Raw genomic sequence first — 15800 nt, forward strand, 5'->3', positions numbered from 1 at the left:
AATGCAATTTTTTAAATTTAAAATGTTGATTTTTAACGTTTAAAATTTCAAATTTTAAAATGAAAAAAAATTAGTTTTAATATTTTAATGTTAATTTTTTTTGTCTAGCTTTTTCTATTTTTATTCTTGAAATGCAATTATTTAATTTAAAATGTTGATTTTTAACGTTTAAAATTTCAAATTTTAAAATAAAAAAAATTAGTTTTAATATTTTAATGTTAAATTTTTTTGTCTAGCTTTTTTCTATTTTTATTCTTGAAATGCAATTATTTAATTTAAAATTTTGATTTTTAACGTTTAAAAATTTAAATTTTAAAATGAAAAAATTAGTTTTACTATTTTAATGTTAAAAACAAATTTTTGTCTAGCTTTTTATTTTTCTATTTTTATTTTTGAAATGTGATTTTTAAATTAAAAATTTTAATTTTAATGTTTAATGCTTAAAAATGTAAATTTTAAAATTTAAAAATTAGTTTTAATTTTTTAAATTTAAAAAACAAGTTTTTGTCTAGCTTTTTATTTTTAAGATGTAAGTTTTAAATTTTAAATTTTAATGTTAAATATTAAAAATTAATTATTTTATTTTTTAAAATTAAAAAACCGCAATTATTTGGCCTAGCTTTTAATGGTTTTTTATGTTTCTATTTTTGTTTTTAAATGTATTTTTAATGTATAAGTTTAATTTTCAATTTCCATTTTAAAAAATAAAACTTAATTCTATTTTTTAAATTTTAAAAACAATTTTTTTCCTCGTTTTTATTATTTTTGCTGTTTTGAAACAGAATTTAGAGAAAGATTTTTCAGGACGACGAACATATTTTTAAGGAGGAGCGGCACGCTCCGCTTTCCGCCTGCCACACCTCTCGGAAGACACATCCAAAATCATCCTTTTTATTGCAAAAACCGCGGGATGTCGCTTCTGCGCCTTCAGCCCCCACGTCCTGGGCTGGGGCCGGGCCGGGAGGGCTTCACCCGCCGTCTGAAAGGGAAAAGGACTCCCGGCCTGGTTGTTCTGGGGAAAAAACACCCGGAAACGGGAGTTCACCAAAATGCAAGTAAAAAATAAAAAGTGGGTTTGGTTTTTTGTGGTTTCCAGGAGCGCCGGGGTTGGGAGGGGGGCCGGGACCGCCCCCCGCCCCGCCTCCGCCCCGCCCCTCCGCCCTCTGATAGGCTGCAACTCCTGCGCGTCACACCCGCGAACTCTCTCTCTGCCCCATTGGCTGGCGCGGGGCGGTGCCGACCAATGAGAAGCGCCGCGGGGCGGGGGGGGGAAGGCGGGACTCAGGCCGCGTGGCGGGAAAGGCGTCCGGTTTTGGCGCCAAGCGGCAGCGCGGCAGCTCCGGGCGGGGCGGGGGAAGGGTCGGATCGCAGGCGCTGCCGGGGCCGATCGCAGGCGCTGCCGGGGCCGGGCCGGTCTCCCGCGGCTCCCCCCGCCTTTCCCCTCGCAGCCGCGCCAGGATCCACGCGCCCCCCCGCCTACCCCAGCCGCCGGCAGCATGGCGGCCCCGGCGGCCGGGCTGGAGGACGCGGAGCTGCGGGAGGCGCAGCGCGACTACCTCGATTTCTTGGACGATGAGGTGAGACCGGGAGCGGGGCTACTCTGGGGGACGCGGTTGGTGCACCCCCCCACCCCCCCCCCCATGCACCCGGGGGTGGGGGTGCGCCTTGTCCCCCTCCCCCGCGCTTGGTCCGTGGGGCTACAGGGAGCCGAGCTCTGCGGGGATCAGCTCCCGGGCTGGGGGGTGTCTCAGAGAGGCGATCGGGCAAAGCGAGTTGTTTATTTGATTTGTTTTTTGGTCGTGCCCCCCCTCCCCCCCTTTCTTTCAGGAGGATCAAGGGATTTACCACAGCAAGGTCCGGGACATGATCAGCGACAACCAGTACCGCCTCCTCGTCAGCATCAACGACCTGCGGCGGAAGAACGAGAAGAGAGCCAACCGGTTGGTGCGGGGCGGCAGGGCTTCGCCTTCGGCACCGTGCCCCAGGCGGGATTTCAGAGGTTTTGTACGTCCTTTGTGGCAAGGAAGGGCCAAACCTTGTCCCCAGTGTAGAAGGGGGACCTATTCTCTCCCTCCGTGACACCCATCCCTTCCAAGCTTGCATAGCTGTGATTTGGCAAAAACCTGTTGCAGCAAGCTGGGGCTGATCACACGATACAAATCACAGAATCCCAGACTGGTGGGGGCTGGAAGGGCCCTCTGGAGCTCATCCCGTCCCACCCCCTGCTGGAGCAGGCACCCCCAGAGCAGGGGCACAGGGCCGCGTCCAGGCGGGGGGTGAATGTCTCCAGGGAAGGGACCCCACAGCCTCTCTGGGCAGCCTGTGCCCCTGCTCTGGCACCCGCACAGGGAAGGGGTTTGTCCTCATGTTCAGGTGGAGCTTCCCGTGTTCCAGCTTGTGCCCGTGGCCCCTTGGCCTGGCGTTGGGCACCACTGAAAAGAGCCCGGCCCCATCCTCCTGACACCCGCCCTTCAGATATTTATAAGCACTGATGAGATCCCCCCTCAGCCTTCTCTTCTCCAGGCTGAGCAGACCCAGGTCTCTCAGCCTTTCCTCACAAGGGAGATGCTCCAGCCCCTGATCCCCTTGGCAGCTCTCCCCTGGCCTTGCTCCAGCAGTTCCCTGCCCTTCTTGCACTGGGGGGCCCAGAACTGGCCGCAGCCCCGCAGCTGTGGCCTCACTGGGGCAGAGCAGAGGGGGAGGAGAACCTCCCTCTCCCTGCTGGCCTCGCTCCTTTTCATGCACCCCCAAAAATCATCTTTTTTAGGATGCTTGGGGGTATTTTGGACCAGGCTTGCCAATCTACTCTGGGATGCGTGAGGCTTTCCAGATGCTGTTGGGTTCGTTCGGCTCCATAGGCTGTTGGTGGCAGTGGACCTGACAGACCTATGATGGGCTTCGGGGTTTTTTTACCTCTTGCTCCTAGTAAACTTGCAGAGCACATGGAGGCATGGGTGGGTGTTGAGGAGGAAGGCAGAAGGGGACGCTGATCGGCCTGCATCATCACGTCCCACACCTGCAGGCTTTTGAGCAACGCCTTTGAGGAGCTGATCGCCTTCCAGCGCGCCCTGAAGGATTTTGTCGCTTCCGTCGATGCCGTCTATGCCAAGCAGTACGAGGACTTCTACATCGGCCTGGAGGGCAGCTTCGGCTCCAAGCACGTCTCACCGCGGACGCTGACAGCCTGTTTCCTCAGCTGCATTGTCTGTGTGGAGGGCATTGTGACGAAATGTGAGACTGGGGGAAGGCTTCAGGGGTGGTGGGTCCGGGTGTTTGCTGCGGAGGGGCTGGAGTCCGCCAGGAGCCGTGGTACGTCCTGGCAACCTGGGCAGAGGGGACAAGGAGCTTGGCAGAAGGTCTTGAGCGTTGGGATGGTCTTTGAGCTCAGCGAAACCTGGCCACGGCTGACAGTGGGTTGTGTCCCAAGCGGCGCACTGTAGCGGTGGAGATCCTGTTGGGGATGGTCTGCTGGTGGGTGGGTGGGACGCCCCTGCCCCTAACTCCTGTTTCTTCCAACCCCAGGCTCTCTGGTTCGTCCAAAGATCGTCCGGAGCGTCCATTATTGCCCAGCTACCAAGAAGACTATTGAGCGCCGATACACGGACATGACCTCCCTGGATGCTTTCCCATCCAGCTCTGTCTACCCTACAAAGGTGAGGTGAAGTGGCCTTGGGGGAAGCATCAGCAGGTTCCTCTGGGAAGGATGTGCCAGCTCTGAGCCCAGGGTCTCGAATCCCTGTGTATCCCTTCTCCCTCTGCCAGCATAGCCCATGGGGTGGAGAGGGGACACATGGCACGTGTGACAGCCCCGGAGAGCTACTAGGAACATGTGAAGAAAACCTCTGTTGGACATGAGGCTGCCAGACCTGCTAGTTCAGATGTTAGTTATCATCTTGGTTCTGCTGTGGGGTTGTCAGCCAGTCTTGTTGCTCTTGGGACCCAGGTCAGGGTGGCCATGCCCGTGCTGTCCTGGAGGGTGTATGCATCCTTGGGTAGAGGGTTTGCCCTGTATTTGGGAATGCAGGAAGGTTGACCTGAGCTTTGTCCCCATTGGGCACACAGCCTGCTGCATGGGTGGTGTGTCACCACCGCCTGGTGTAGGGACAGGGCTTGGAGAGACCTGATGTACCAGCGGTGGTGGGTGTTGGTAGCTTTAGACTTGGGTGGGGTTGTGGAGCTGATGAACCCCAGCCTCTGGCAGCCCTGATAAAGCAACTCTTTCTGTCAGTCTTGTGTACGTTGGGTGATGCAGCCTGTCTTCCCACTGCTCAGCTGACTCACCTCTTCTCCCTGTGTTCCTGAAAAAAGGCGCTAGTGTTCTTCTTGGGGTTCCTCCTCTAGGATGAAGAGAATAACCCCCTGGAGACAGAGTTTGGCCTCTCTGTCTACAAGGACCATCAGACCATCACCATCCAGGAGATGCCCGAGAAGGCACCGGCGGGGCAGCTGCCACGTTCGGTGGATGTCATTCTGGATGATGATCTGGTGGACAAGGTGAAGCCTGGGGACCGCATCCAGGTGGTGGGGACATACCGCTGCCTGCCAGGAAAGAAAGGGGGTTACACTTCAGGGACTTTCAGGTGAGCCTTCTTTTGTCTTGACTTCAGTCCTCCCACCTTTTTTAAGTCAGGTCACATATTTGGAAGATGAGACCTAGGGCAGGCAGGTGGCCATCACATAGCTGGGACAAACATTGGCTTAAATCCCTTGGAAGTGGTTTGCACCTTGCTCCTTAGCATCAGTGCGTGGCTGCGAGCTCCAGCTGTGCACAGAGGGGGTTGGATGCTCTTAAAGATGCTCCACTGGTGTCCCAGGGCGGTCAGATAGAGGAGGCTACAGCTCTTGAAGCTTTCCTGCCTCCTCTGGGACTTCCTAGAGCAAATGATGACCCTGTGCACATTTCTGCTGCGTTCTTGCTGCGACCCATAGGCTCTGTGGGGTTCGGAGACCTGATCATGGCTCTGTCCCTTCTCCAGGACTATCCTCATTGCCTGCCACGTGAAGCAGATGAGCAAAGACGTCCGGCCTCTCTACTCTGCTGCTGATGTGGCCAAGATCAAGAGATTCAGCAAGAGTCGCTCCAAGGTATTTAAGTATTTTTTTAATATATTTTTTTTTCTTAAAAATTAATTTAATAAATTAGTTTTAATAAATTAAATTAATTAAGAAAGCAGCTTGTGTCTGAGTGTGAGGCTTCACCTAGAGCCTTTAAGGCATGTGGCTAAGGAAGTGTCTTGTTGGGTTGCAAGTAACTTTTCAACCCTTTTGGCAACACTGCTGGATTGTCCACTCACTTTCTTTGAGTTTTCTGCTTAGGTTTTGATCAGGTCCTGGGGTTTTTGTTGCTGCTTCTGTACTGCTAGCAGAGTATCTGTCCTACCTGCTGGCAGCTCTGCTGTGCATAGCTGTCACGACAGAGATCTGTCCGTGTCGTATGTGTCCTCACCCTGCCAGCTGGTTGCCAGAGAACTTCCTCTGCAGGAGAAACACCTCCCTCTTTCCTCTTGAAACCCCAAACCTGAATGAGATATAGAAGTCTGCCCCAGCCTGGCCTTGCTCAGACCTTTGCTTCATAGCGTGGAGAGGAGAAAGCCTTGCTCTCCCAGGGGCTGCTGCTTCCAGCGCTTGCTTGGGTGCCCATGACAGTCAGGATGGTCTAGAACTTCAGAACCCCATTGAAAGAAAACTCTGGCAAATGGTCTTTTCCTCCCTAAATAATTTTCATCCGTGTGGTTCTGTGATAGGAATAAGCTCCTTTTCTGTGCGGAAATGGACTTGTGGAGTATTGCTCCGTGTTCTTATTTGCTGCAGTCCATCTGACAGGCCGTGCTTTACCTCTTCTGCCTTAGGATATCTTTGACCAGCTGGCAAGATCCCTGGCTCCCAGCATCCATGGGCACGAGTACATCAAGAAGGCCCTTCTCTGCATGCTGCTCGGAGGGGTGGAGAAGGTCCTGGAGAACGGGAGCCGCATCCGAGGAGACATCAACATCTTGCTGATAGGTGTGGAAAGACTGGGCAGAGGCACCTTCGATTGGTGGTGTCAGGGGAGTGAGATGAAGGACTATTTTCCTGGACTTAATTTCCCAGAGTAATTGAGGTTAGACAGGACCTCTGGATGCCTCTGGCCCAAGCTTGTGCGCAGGGCTGAGCCAGTGTCACTGGTAGGTCAGGTTGCTTTGGGACTTGTCCAGTTGGTTTTGAACATCTCCAAGGAAGGGATCACCCAACCTCTGTGGGCCTCTATTCCAGTTTTTGACCACCCTCAAGGATATTTCTTCTACTATCCAATTGGAATTTCCTGTGTTCCAAATTGTCCCCATTGCCTCTGGTCTTGTCACCATCTACCCTTTCAAAACTCTTGACTCCATCTTCTCTATTTCTTCCCACTGGGTTGTTGAGGAAGGCAAGGAGATCATCTGATCACCTGCTTTTCTGAAGGCTCAACAAACCCACCCTTCTTTCCCCACTGAGGAGCCTCAAACTGGACACGTTATCCAGGTGATGCGTGATTACTAAATGCAGTCTTCTCTGCTTCAGGAGACCCTTCAGTCGCCAAATCTCAGCTGCTGCGGTACGTGCTCAGCACCGCACCCCGCGCCATCCCCACCACCGGCAGAGGCTCCTCTGGTGTTGGCCTGACTGCCGCTGTCACCACGGACCAAGAAACTGGTGAGGATTGGGGTGGTTCCCAGTGGGAGCTGAAAGAGGGATGCTTGTTAACACCTGGGAGGGACTCTGCAAGACCCAGAGCTGCTGTTCGTTCTGCAGTGACGCTTGCAGGACTTGCTCCATCCAGATGCTTTATGGCAATGATGGTGTTTAGGGGTATTTTCTCTTCTCCTCTTCTACATGGTACACCCTGTGTGAGGGCAAATAGCAGCCTGGATCTTGTCTTCCTCATGGGCTTGCTCTTCATCCTAAGTGTCTTCCTGCTGTCAAGTTGGGTAGGAGATGGGCAGCCCCGAAGGTTGCTGCTGCTCTTTGAAGCTTAGGCTAGTCCCAGGGATGGTGCTGTGGTGGACCGGGACAGCAGGGAGGGACATGCATGGGGCTGCTGAATTGTGGTTCACCCTCTTCTATTCTCCCACCCCATCGCAGGTGAGCGGCGCCTGGAAGCAGGGGCCATGGTGTTGGCCGACCGAGGGGTGGTATGCATTGATGAGTTCGACAAGATGTCTGATATTGACCGCACGGCCATCCACGAGGTGATGGAGCAGGGCCGCGTCACCATCGCCAAGGCAGGCATCCATGCCCGCCTCAACTCCCGCTGCAGCGTCCTGGCGGCGGCCAACCCCGTCTACGGCCGGGTGAGTGCCGGTGTTTGCCTGTCCCCTCCGTAGGGAGGGATGCTGGGAGCTGTCTTGGTGGAGGAGGCAGCTGGTAAAACCTGAAATGTCCCCCCAAACCAGTGACTGGGTTCTTGCTGGGACTAGGATCTATGGGGCCGTGAAGACCGGGTTGCTTTGGTCTCTGTTGATGCTTGTGGCCCTGCTGGAGGAGAGAGGGGCTCGTGGCGTTCTCACCCTGGCTCGGTTCTGCCTGGGTGTCTTGAGGCAGACCAGTGGACCCTCATGCTGGTAACGAGCCTCAGTCTTGGTGTCCAATCTGGGATTGCAAAAAAATACATGTTTTCCTTGCAAATGAGAGCTACACCCACCTTCCAGGATGGGCAAAAGAGGCCTTACTGCTGCAGTGGGCTGGGTTTAGCGTGGTGTCCAGCTGCCTGGGCATCAGTCCTCTAAGGCCTGGCCTGAGGAGGTCCTCATAGCCTTCCTGGCAGGCAAGACTGGCCCATAAGGGTCTTCTGTAACCCCTTATCTCATCTTCTTGCAGTACGACCAGTACAAGACACCCATGGAGAACATTGGCCTGCAGGACTCCTTGCTTTCCCGCTTCGACCTGCTCTTCATTGTGCTGGACCAGATGGATCCTGAGCAGGACAGGGATATCTCGGACCACGTTCTGCGCATGCACCGCTACCGCAACCCCAACGAGCAGGATGGGGACGGTAAGCTGCTTGTAATTGTGCCTTGTTGCTCGGTCCTGTCCTTCCTTGGTGGGGTGTCACCTCTTGGTGACAGCTCATTGGGTTCAGCATCCCTAGCTTTGAGAGCTGCTGTTGGAAGTTGCTCCAGCAATGCTGCAAAAGGCTAAAAGCCTGTTCTCTGTGACCCTCCCTTCTCCAGCCATGCCCCTGGGCAGTGCCGTGGAGATCCTGGCTACAGAGGACCCTGACTTTGTGCAGGAGGAGGAACAGGAGCTCCAAGTGTATGAGAAACATGATGACCTCCTGCATGGGCCCAACCGCCGCAAGTGAGTCCCCCATTCCATGTCCCCTGGAGCTCTCTGGGGGTTTCAAACCCTGGGAGTTGATGGGTTTGGCTTGAGTATCCAGGCGGTGGCTGATCGCTGGTGCCAGCATTGCTCCAGGTGATCCATGATGAGGTATGTGGGCAGGATGCCAAGGGAGCCTCGCTCTGGGCTTGATCTGTTATGCTGGGCAGGTGGGGAGCATCTCCTGAAGCTGAATTCCCCACATGCCTGGACACCCGTGAACGGTAAAAAGTGGGAAGCCCACTTCTGCAAACAGCCTTTGCCCGTCCCCACCTTGGAGGACACGGGTGTGTACGTATGCCCCGCAGGGAGAAGATCGTCAGCATGGAGTTCATGAAGAAGTACATCCACGTAGCAAAGATGATTAAGCCTGTCTTGACCCAGGAGTCAGCAAGCTACATAGCAGAGGAGTACTCCCGCCTGCGCAGCCAGAGCCAGATGAACTCGGACATCGCCAGGGTGAGCCCTGGGAGCAGCTCCCTCTCAGGCCAGGAGGAGGGAAACTGAGGCACAGGCTCCCCTCCCCCTTACAAGTGTTTTCCACCCTTGGGGGGATGCTTTGGTGGGGTTCAGCCTCGCAGAGACACCTCTCTTTGTTCCCCACCAGACCTCCCCAGTCACGGCCCGTACGCTGGAGACCCTGATCCGCCTCTCCACGGCCCATGCCAAGGCCAGGATGAACAAGACGGTTGATCTGCAGGACGCCGAGGCGGCTTTGGAGCTGGTGCAGTTTGCCTACTTCAAAAAGGTGGGGAGAAGGTGTCCCTCAGTGCTCAGGAGTTCTTAAAATAGTCATCGAAGGGGGTGGGTTTGGTGCAGGCTTGAGTACCCCATGGCTGCTGGTGGGGTCCTTTCCTGGTGACACTGTGGGGATGGGGCAGCAGTGGGATCTTGGGTCCCTCGGTGTTGGCCCCTGAAAAGCAGCTTGAGTGGAAAAAGGACCTGAGTGCATCCTGTCTTGCCACCCAGGTGCTGGAGAAGGAGAAGAAGCGCAGAAAGCAGGCAGAGGATGACTCAGAGACCGAGAAGGAGGAGGATGAGGAGTCGCAGCCCCAGGAGGAGCGCAAGATGAGGAGGTAGGAGCCGGAGCAATGGAGGGGGCCGATGTCGTGCAAGGGGCACCAGCCTTTTCTGAGGTTGTGGTAGGCAGTGCTGGCCTTGGGGAAACACTCCACGTGTTGCTGAACTTAGTGGATCGTGTCCCCCCCGATTTGTAATAGAGGGACATCGTTATTTCATGGATAAGGAGCTGGCTGGATAGCCACATCCAAAGAGCTGCAGTCAACGGCTCAGTGTCCACATGGAGATCAGTAATGAGTGGTGTCCCTCAGGGATCTGTGCTGCGACCAATACTATTTAATACCTGTGCAAACCTTGTGAAGTTCAACAAAGCCAAGTGCAAGGTCCATCGCCTGTGTCAGAGCGATTCCCCAGTATCGGCACAGACTGGGGGATGAATGGGTTGAGCAGCCCTCTGGAGAAGGACTTGGGGAATACTGGGGGGATGAAAAACTGGATTTGAGCTGGCAATGTGTGCTCGCAGCCCGGAAAGTTAATTGTATCCTGGGCCGCATCAAAAGAAGCGTGGCCAGCAGGTTGAGGGAGGTGATTCTGCCCCTCTACTCTGCTCTGGTGAGACCCCACCTGGACGGTAGGTTTAGATTGGATGTAAGGGAAGTGGGACACTGGAATTGGTTACCCAGGGAAGTGGTAGATGCCCCGTCACTGGAAGCGTTTAAGGTCAGGTTGGACGGGTCTTTGAGCAATCTGGTCTAGCAAAAAATGACCCTGCCCATGGCAGGGGTGTCGAACTAGATGATTCGACCCAAACCCTTCTGGGATCCTTTGACAACCTTCAGGGCTGGTGCTGGCTTGGGTCCTGTGCCATGGGCAGGGGTTTGTAGCTGGAGGGTGGCTCACCTGTGAGCTGCAGGTACCCTGCATGGTCTTGGCCAGATGTTCCCAGGAGCCTAGGGTCTGGGGGGTCGTCTGGAGGTCTGTGGTTCGGCTGGAGCAAGGGTGACCTCTTCTTCCCTCACCCAGGAGAAAGAAGGCACGCACAGGAGGCGAGGGTGATTCCTACGACCCGTATGACTTCAGTGATGCTGAGGAGGAGATGCCGGAGGGTGAGTCCCTGGGGTTTTGGTGGCACCTGGCTCCTGAGGGTGCTGCTGCCTTCTTCCTTGGTGGGTCTGCACACCCTGGGGAGCAGTGATGCCTTGGGGTCACTTGGGATCCCTGGTGTGGTGTGGCACCAACCAGCCCCACAAATCAAGATGAATATTTTATTTTTAAGCCCTCTGTTGGGCTGTGTGGGACAGGAGAGTTGGTATTGCTGGTTGGTTTTGGGGTTTTGTTTTTTTCCCTGTCCACTTCCAAGCTGTTGCAGAAGTCACAAGGTTGGGACGCTGTTTGGCATTTCCCACCCCATCCTAAGGCCAAGTGCTTTTGCTCTGGGTGCGTGGGCACCAGGTAGGTTGAAGGTAACTCTTCCTTCTTCTCCAGTCCAGGCACACACTCCAAAGACATCCGAGACCTCAGCCGCTGGCGAAGCGAAGAAGCTGGAGTTGGCTGAGCCAAGGTGAGTGGGGGCTGGAGGAGGTGTCTGTTCCTGCGTGTCTCACCCCAGCCTGGGGGTCCAAGCTGTTGTCTGATGCTGGAGACACATCTGTGGTGCGTCCTTCCAGCTCTGGTTTCAGCTTTCCTGCTGGGTGCCACTTCTGAAATGGGGAAGGGCTAGGAGATCTTGGGCTGGGAAGGAAGGGGAAGGACTTGTGTGTGTGGTCGCTAAGGGTGAGAGATTTCTTGTCCTCCCTGACCAGGTTGAAAGTGTTCAAGGCTGCTCTTCTGGAGGTCTTCAAAGCTTCCCATGCCCAGTCTGTGGGTCTGAAGAATGTGATGGAGTCCATCAACCGTGACAACCCTGAGCCCTTCTCGCTGGCTGAAGTGAAGGTGGCGCTGGCCCACATGCAAGATGACAACCAGATTATGGTGTCCGATGACATTATCTTCTTAATCTGAGCCTCTGGGCAGAAGAGCCCAAGTTCTGGTGGACTTTCAGTCTGGAGGTTGTTCGTATTTGCCTTCAACTCTGTCCTGGCTGAGCTGAACTTTGAGGAGCTCAAGTCTGTGCACTTTACAGTTCTTCCTCGCTGTGCATTGCTGGCACCAAAAAAGCCAGGAGCTCTGGAAGCTCTCTTACTGTTGCTGCCTCCAAACTAGAGTATTCAGGAAGAGGGGTTTGTTTCTGCAAGGAGCTGAAAGGAAAAAATTATGTGCAAATTATCAATGTTCTTCATGCATTGTTTTTAGTTTTGGTGGTAATAGTTCCAGCCTTGGAATAAAAAAATCTGCATTTTAGGAATCCAACATTCACTAGCAGTGGTGGTAAGAAGCAGTATGGGAGCTCTACTGTTAGTAGTGAAGCTTTTATTCCCCCTCCCACTTTGTTTTTTCTCCTTTTTTCCTAATTCTGTAGCCCAAATTTGCTTGTCTCATGCCTAATGCCTGTCCTGTTGGCTGTGACCAGCCTCTTTTTTTTTCCTGCCCACCTTGTGCAGGACCATTTCTGGTGATGCAGGCACAAGCATAGTCCGACCTGCTCCATCACCCATGGGTCAGCTTGATTTCTAGATTTCACAGCCCTGCTGGGAGTTGTGGCCCCAGGTGGGTGGGGAAGGACCTGGGATGCTCAGAGGAGTTGCCCAGGGGACATGTCCCTGGTGCAGGTGGGTTTGGTCTCCAGCTGCTTCTGCCTTCAGTCTGGGGTTGTGCTTGTCTGAACATAACAGGGCCACCACAAACGGGAGGAAACCTTCTGTAGCAAAAAAAGGTGAAAGCTATGGGGAGTTGGAATCCTGCATCCCCTGTATGTCCTGCTGGCTGAGCTGCTGCAGATCTTCCTGTGGAAGGTAACCATAAGCTACCGCAACCGTAAAAGCCTTCCCTTGCTCTGGGGGGATTTGTTGAACCGTCTCGCTTTCTGGGAACACATAGGTGACCACTTCTTGGAGGAAGGCTGACCCTAGAAACCAGCAAGCTCCCATGGGCTGGGAGAAAAGTTGAGTGTGCTGTCACACCAGTCTCAGCTGCCTGTGATCCTGGAGCTGCTGAAGCTTTGGGATTTGTTTTTAATTGGGTTTGGGTTTGGTTTGTTTGTGGGGTTTGGGTTGTGGGGTTTTTTTTCTGGTGTTGGCATGTTTGAGGTTAAGCTTTGGAGAAGACCCTGATTGGCACAGGCTGCTGTTGTCCCTGCCCATCTCCAGGCACCTGTACGGTTCATGTGCGCTTGTTTATGGGTACCATAAATATTGATTTGAACAATAAAAATGTCTAGATGTTGTTTTCCCCATGACTTGCTGCTTACTTTGATTTAAACTGTTCCCAATTCTGGGAATGCAGCTCTTCAGTCTTCTGGTGACCAGAGCTGCTATGGAAAGCGTTCAGGTTTGTCCACTCCTTTGGGCTCAGGGAAGGTGTTGGACATGTCCTTCCCTTTGCCTCGGTGGACAAGGCACTTGCAGAAATGTCCCTGGACTGGGCTGGTAATAACTGTGGGCAGCTCCTGCCTCTCCCACTGCAGCTGTGTGGCCTCTGCCCACCTGGAGCAACACATCCTGGTGGCTAAGACCTGGTAGCATCTCATTGCCCAGGGAAGGAGCAGGGGGGAATGCCCATTTTTCTTCTGTAAACAGACCTGTTGAATTATAAAAGCCTGATTTCTGAGCTGCCCTCCTCCAACACAGATGTGACATCAGATTTTTCAGTTTTGGAGGGGATTTTGCATGTTTGCACCCTCCTAAAGGTCTCTGGTTGGTTGTATAGCACTTGTCCAGAGTGACCTCAGGCCAGCGTCTGGCTCATAAAACTGCAAAGACTGGTGAAGGTGAGCTAACCACACAGATGGTCAGAGTTGTTCTGCCTCAGTGGTTTTATTATGCAGGTCTGGTCCTGAGCTTTGTGGGGCTGGAAGGGAAGCTGAGCCAGCATGCTCTGCTCCTGCATGGCCACCACGGTGGTGGCTCCGTGCTGCAAAGCCCCTGGGCAGCAGCGATGATGTACCTATCTGCCTTTTTCAAGATGTAGGTGGTGTTTCCTTACCAACTCATTCCTGGGCAAAGGAAACAACCTTTTTCTTCTGGCAATGTGCCTGGGTGCTTACCAAAAGATCCCTGCTAATTTCTGTAGCTCGGACATCTCCTTGCTGGAGGATCGGGGATACTGTCATCTCCTTCCTCTCTCCCCACCTGTCTTTGACTTTTGGAGGCTGTTCCTCTTCACAGGTCACAGCAGGGAGCAGTGAGGGCATTTGGTGAGACTTGCTTTTTGGAGCCATCTCCCTTTTTTCCTATCTGCTGAGGCCTTTGTGTTTTCCCTGTGCTTACAGCTGGGGAGTTGCTAATACTGTATTTTCCGTGACAAGACACCAGGAGGAGCTCCAGGGTAGGTAAAGCTCTAGTTTATATTACTATCCTATAGCCTAGGATAGTAGGATGTGAATGGAGTTGGTGAGCAGGGCTAAATTCAGTTGGTGGCCGGTCACAAGCAGGGTTCCCCAGGGCTCAGTGTTGGGGCCAGTCTTGTTTAATATCTTTATCAATGATCTGGATGAGGGGATCGAGTGCGCCCTCAGTAAGTTTGCAGATGACACCAGGTTGGGTGGGAGTGTTGATCTGCTCGAGGGCAGGGAGGCTCTGCAGAGGGACCTGGGCAGGCTGGATCGATGGGCCAAGGCCAGCTGTATGAGGTTCAACAAGGCCAAGTGCCAGGCCCTGCCCTTGGGTCACACCAACCACAGGCAACGCCCCAGGCCTGGGGCAGAGGGGCTGGGAAGTGCCCGGCGGAGAAGGCCCTGGGGGTGCTGGCTGACAGCCGGCTGGGCATGAGCCAGCAGTGCCCAGGTGGCCAAGGAGGCCACCAGCCCCCGGGCTTGTGTCAGCAGTGGTGTGGCCAGCAGGAGCCGGGCAGGGATGGGGCCCCTGTGCTCGGCCCTGGGGAGGCCCCACCTCGAATGCTGGGCTCAGGTTTGGGCCCCTCGGGACAAGGAGGGCCTGGAGGGGCTGGAGCGTGTCCAGAGAAGGGCAGCGGGGCTGGGGCAGGGTCTGGAGCACAAGTGTGCTGGGGGGCGGCTGAGGGGGCTGGGGGGGTTTATCCCGGAGAAGAGGGGGCTGAGGGGAGCCCTTCTCGCTCTCTGCAGCTGCCTGAGAGGGGCTGGAGTGAGGGGGGGGCTGGTCTCTGCTCCCAAGTCACCAGTGACAGGACAAGAGGAAACGGCCTCAAGCTGCGTCAGGGGAGGTTTAGGTTGGATATTAGGGAAAATGTCTTTACTGACAGAGTGGTCAGGCATTGGAAGAGGCTGCCCAGAGAGGTGGGGGTGTCACCATCTCTGGAGGTGTTAAAAAAATGTGTAGACATGGCACTTGGGGCCATGGTTTAGGAGACATGGTCGTGTTGGGTTGATGGTTAGACTTGATGAAGCTAGAGGTCTTTTCCAACCTTAATGATTCTATGATGTAGCTATCTATCTCCCCCGTGTGCTGGTGGCCACCTCAGTATATCCTTTGCAATTGCTCAGACCCTTGGGAAAGTGGTCTTTGCTGACAAGGGACAAGCATATCCCTGACACTTGGAGAGAAGCTGACTTGGCTGGTGGGTCTGTGGATCGTCCATAGCTTGTGGGGCGGTTAGTATGGGAACTGTGGATGGTGAGTAGGGCAGCTGGCTGTCAGCCACCAGGTCTTCCAGCATGCAGTTCAGGTCCCCCTGAATGCAAGTGCAAATCCCTGTTGTGCGAGGGGGCAGGGACAGGTCTGTGCAAATAGAGCTTGTAACTTAGTGGCTTAGGAAATGGGAGGCAGTGGATGGAGGTTTGTGAGGCAGAAGCACCACAAAGGCTGGGAATGCCTAGGAAAGCAACTCTTAGTTTAGCTGCTCTTTGGCCCATATGGGCTGTGCTCAGATCAAAGAAATGTACCCTTGAATGCCATGGTTTTAGCTGGGATAGAGTTAATTTTCTTCACTGTAGCTGGTGCAGTGCTTGGATTTAGTATGAAACTGATGTTGATAACACACTGATGTTTAGTTGTTGCTGGGCAGTGCTTGTACTAGTCAAGGACTTTTCCAGCTTCCCAGGCTCTGCCATGTGCACAAGGAGATGGGAGGGGAGGGGGCACAGCCAAGAGAGCTGATCCAAACTGGCCAAAGGGATATTCCATACCATATGACGTCATGCCCAGTATATTGAGTGTGGGAGCTGGCCGGGGGGAGCAGTGGTCGCAGCTTGGGGAGCAGCAACGTTGGTCAGTGGGTGGTGAGCTGTTGCATCACTTGTTTGTTTGTCTGGGATTTCCCCCCACCTTGTTATTTTCCTTTTCAATGTATTATTTTTACTATTAGCATTTTATTTTAATTATTACATTGTTCTTATCTCAACCCACGAGTTTTCTTACTTTTGCCCTTCCAAT

The 15800-nt window shown here is 53.2% G+C and overlaps 1 protein-coding gene across 1 annotated transcript; it reads left to right on the forward strand.

Annotated features, from left to right (window-relative positions):
- Window positions 1-1356: 1356 nt before the first annotated feature.
- MCM3 (minichromosome maintenance complex component 3) lies at window positions 1357-12691 on the forward strand. Its single transcript, XM_075086581.1, has 17 exons — window positions 1357-1577; window positions 1828-1940; window positions 3023-3231; window positions 3523-3653; window positions 4342-4580; window positions 4977-5085; window positions 5850-6003; window positions 6541-6672; window positions 7102-7310; window positions 7837-8011; window positions 8190-8316; window positions 8646-8796; window positions 8945-9085; window positions 9307-9413; window positions 10381-10463; window positions 10843-10918; window positions 11160-12691. The coding sequence occupies exons 1-17, from the start codon at window positions 1497-1499 to the stop codon at window positions 11356-11358; spliced, it is 2436 nt and encodes an 811-aa protein (XP_074942682.1). The 5' UTR covers window positions 1357-1496; the 3' UTR covers window positions 11359-12691.
- The last annotated feature ends 3109 nt before the right edge of the window (window positions 12692-15800 follow it).

The sequence above is a fragment of the Phalacrocorax aristotelis genome, chromosome 3 (genome assembly GCF_949628215.1).
Source record: "Phalacrocorax aristotelis chromosome 3, bGulAri2.1, whole genome shotgun sequence".
NCBI lineage: Eukaryota > Metazoa > Chordata > Aves > Suliformes > Phalacrocoracidae > Phalacrocorax > Phalacrocorax aristotelis.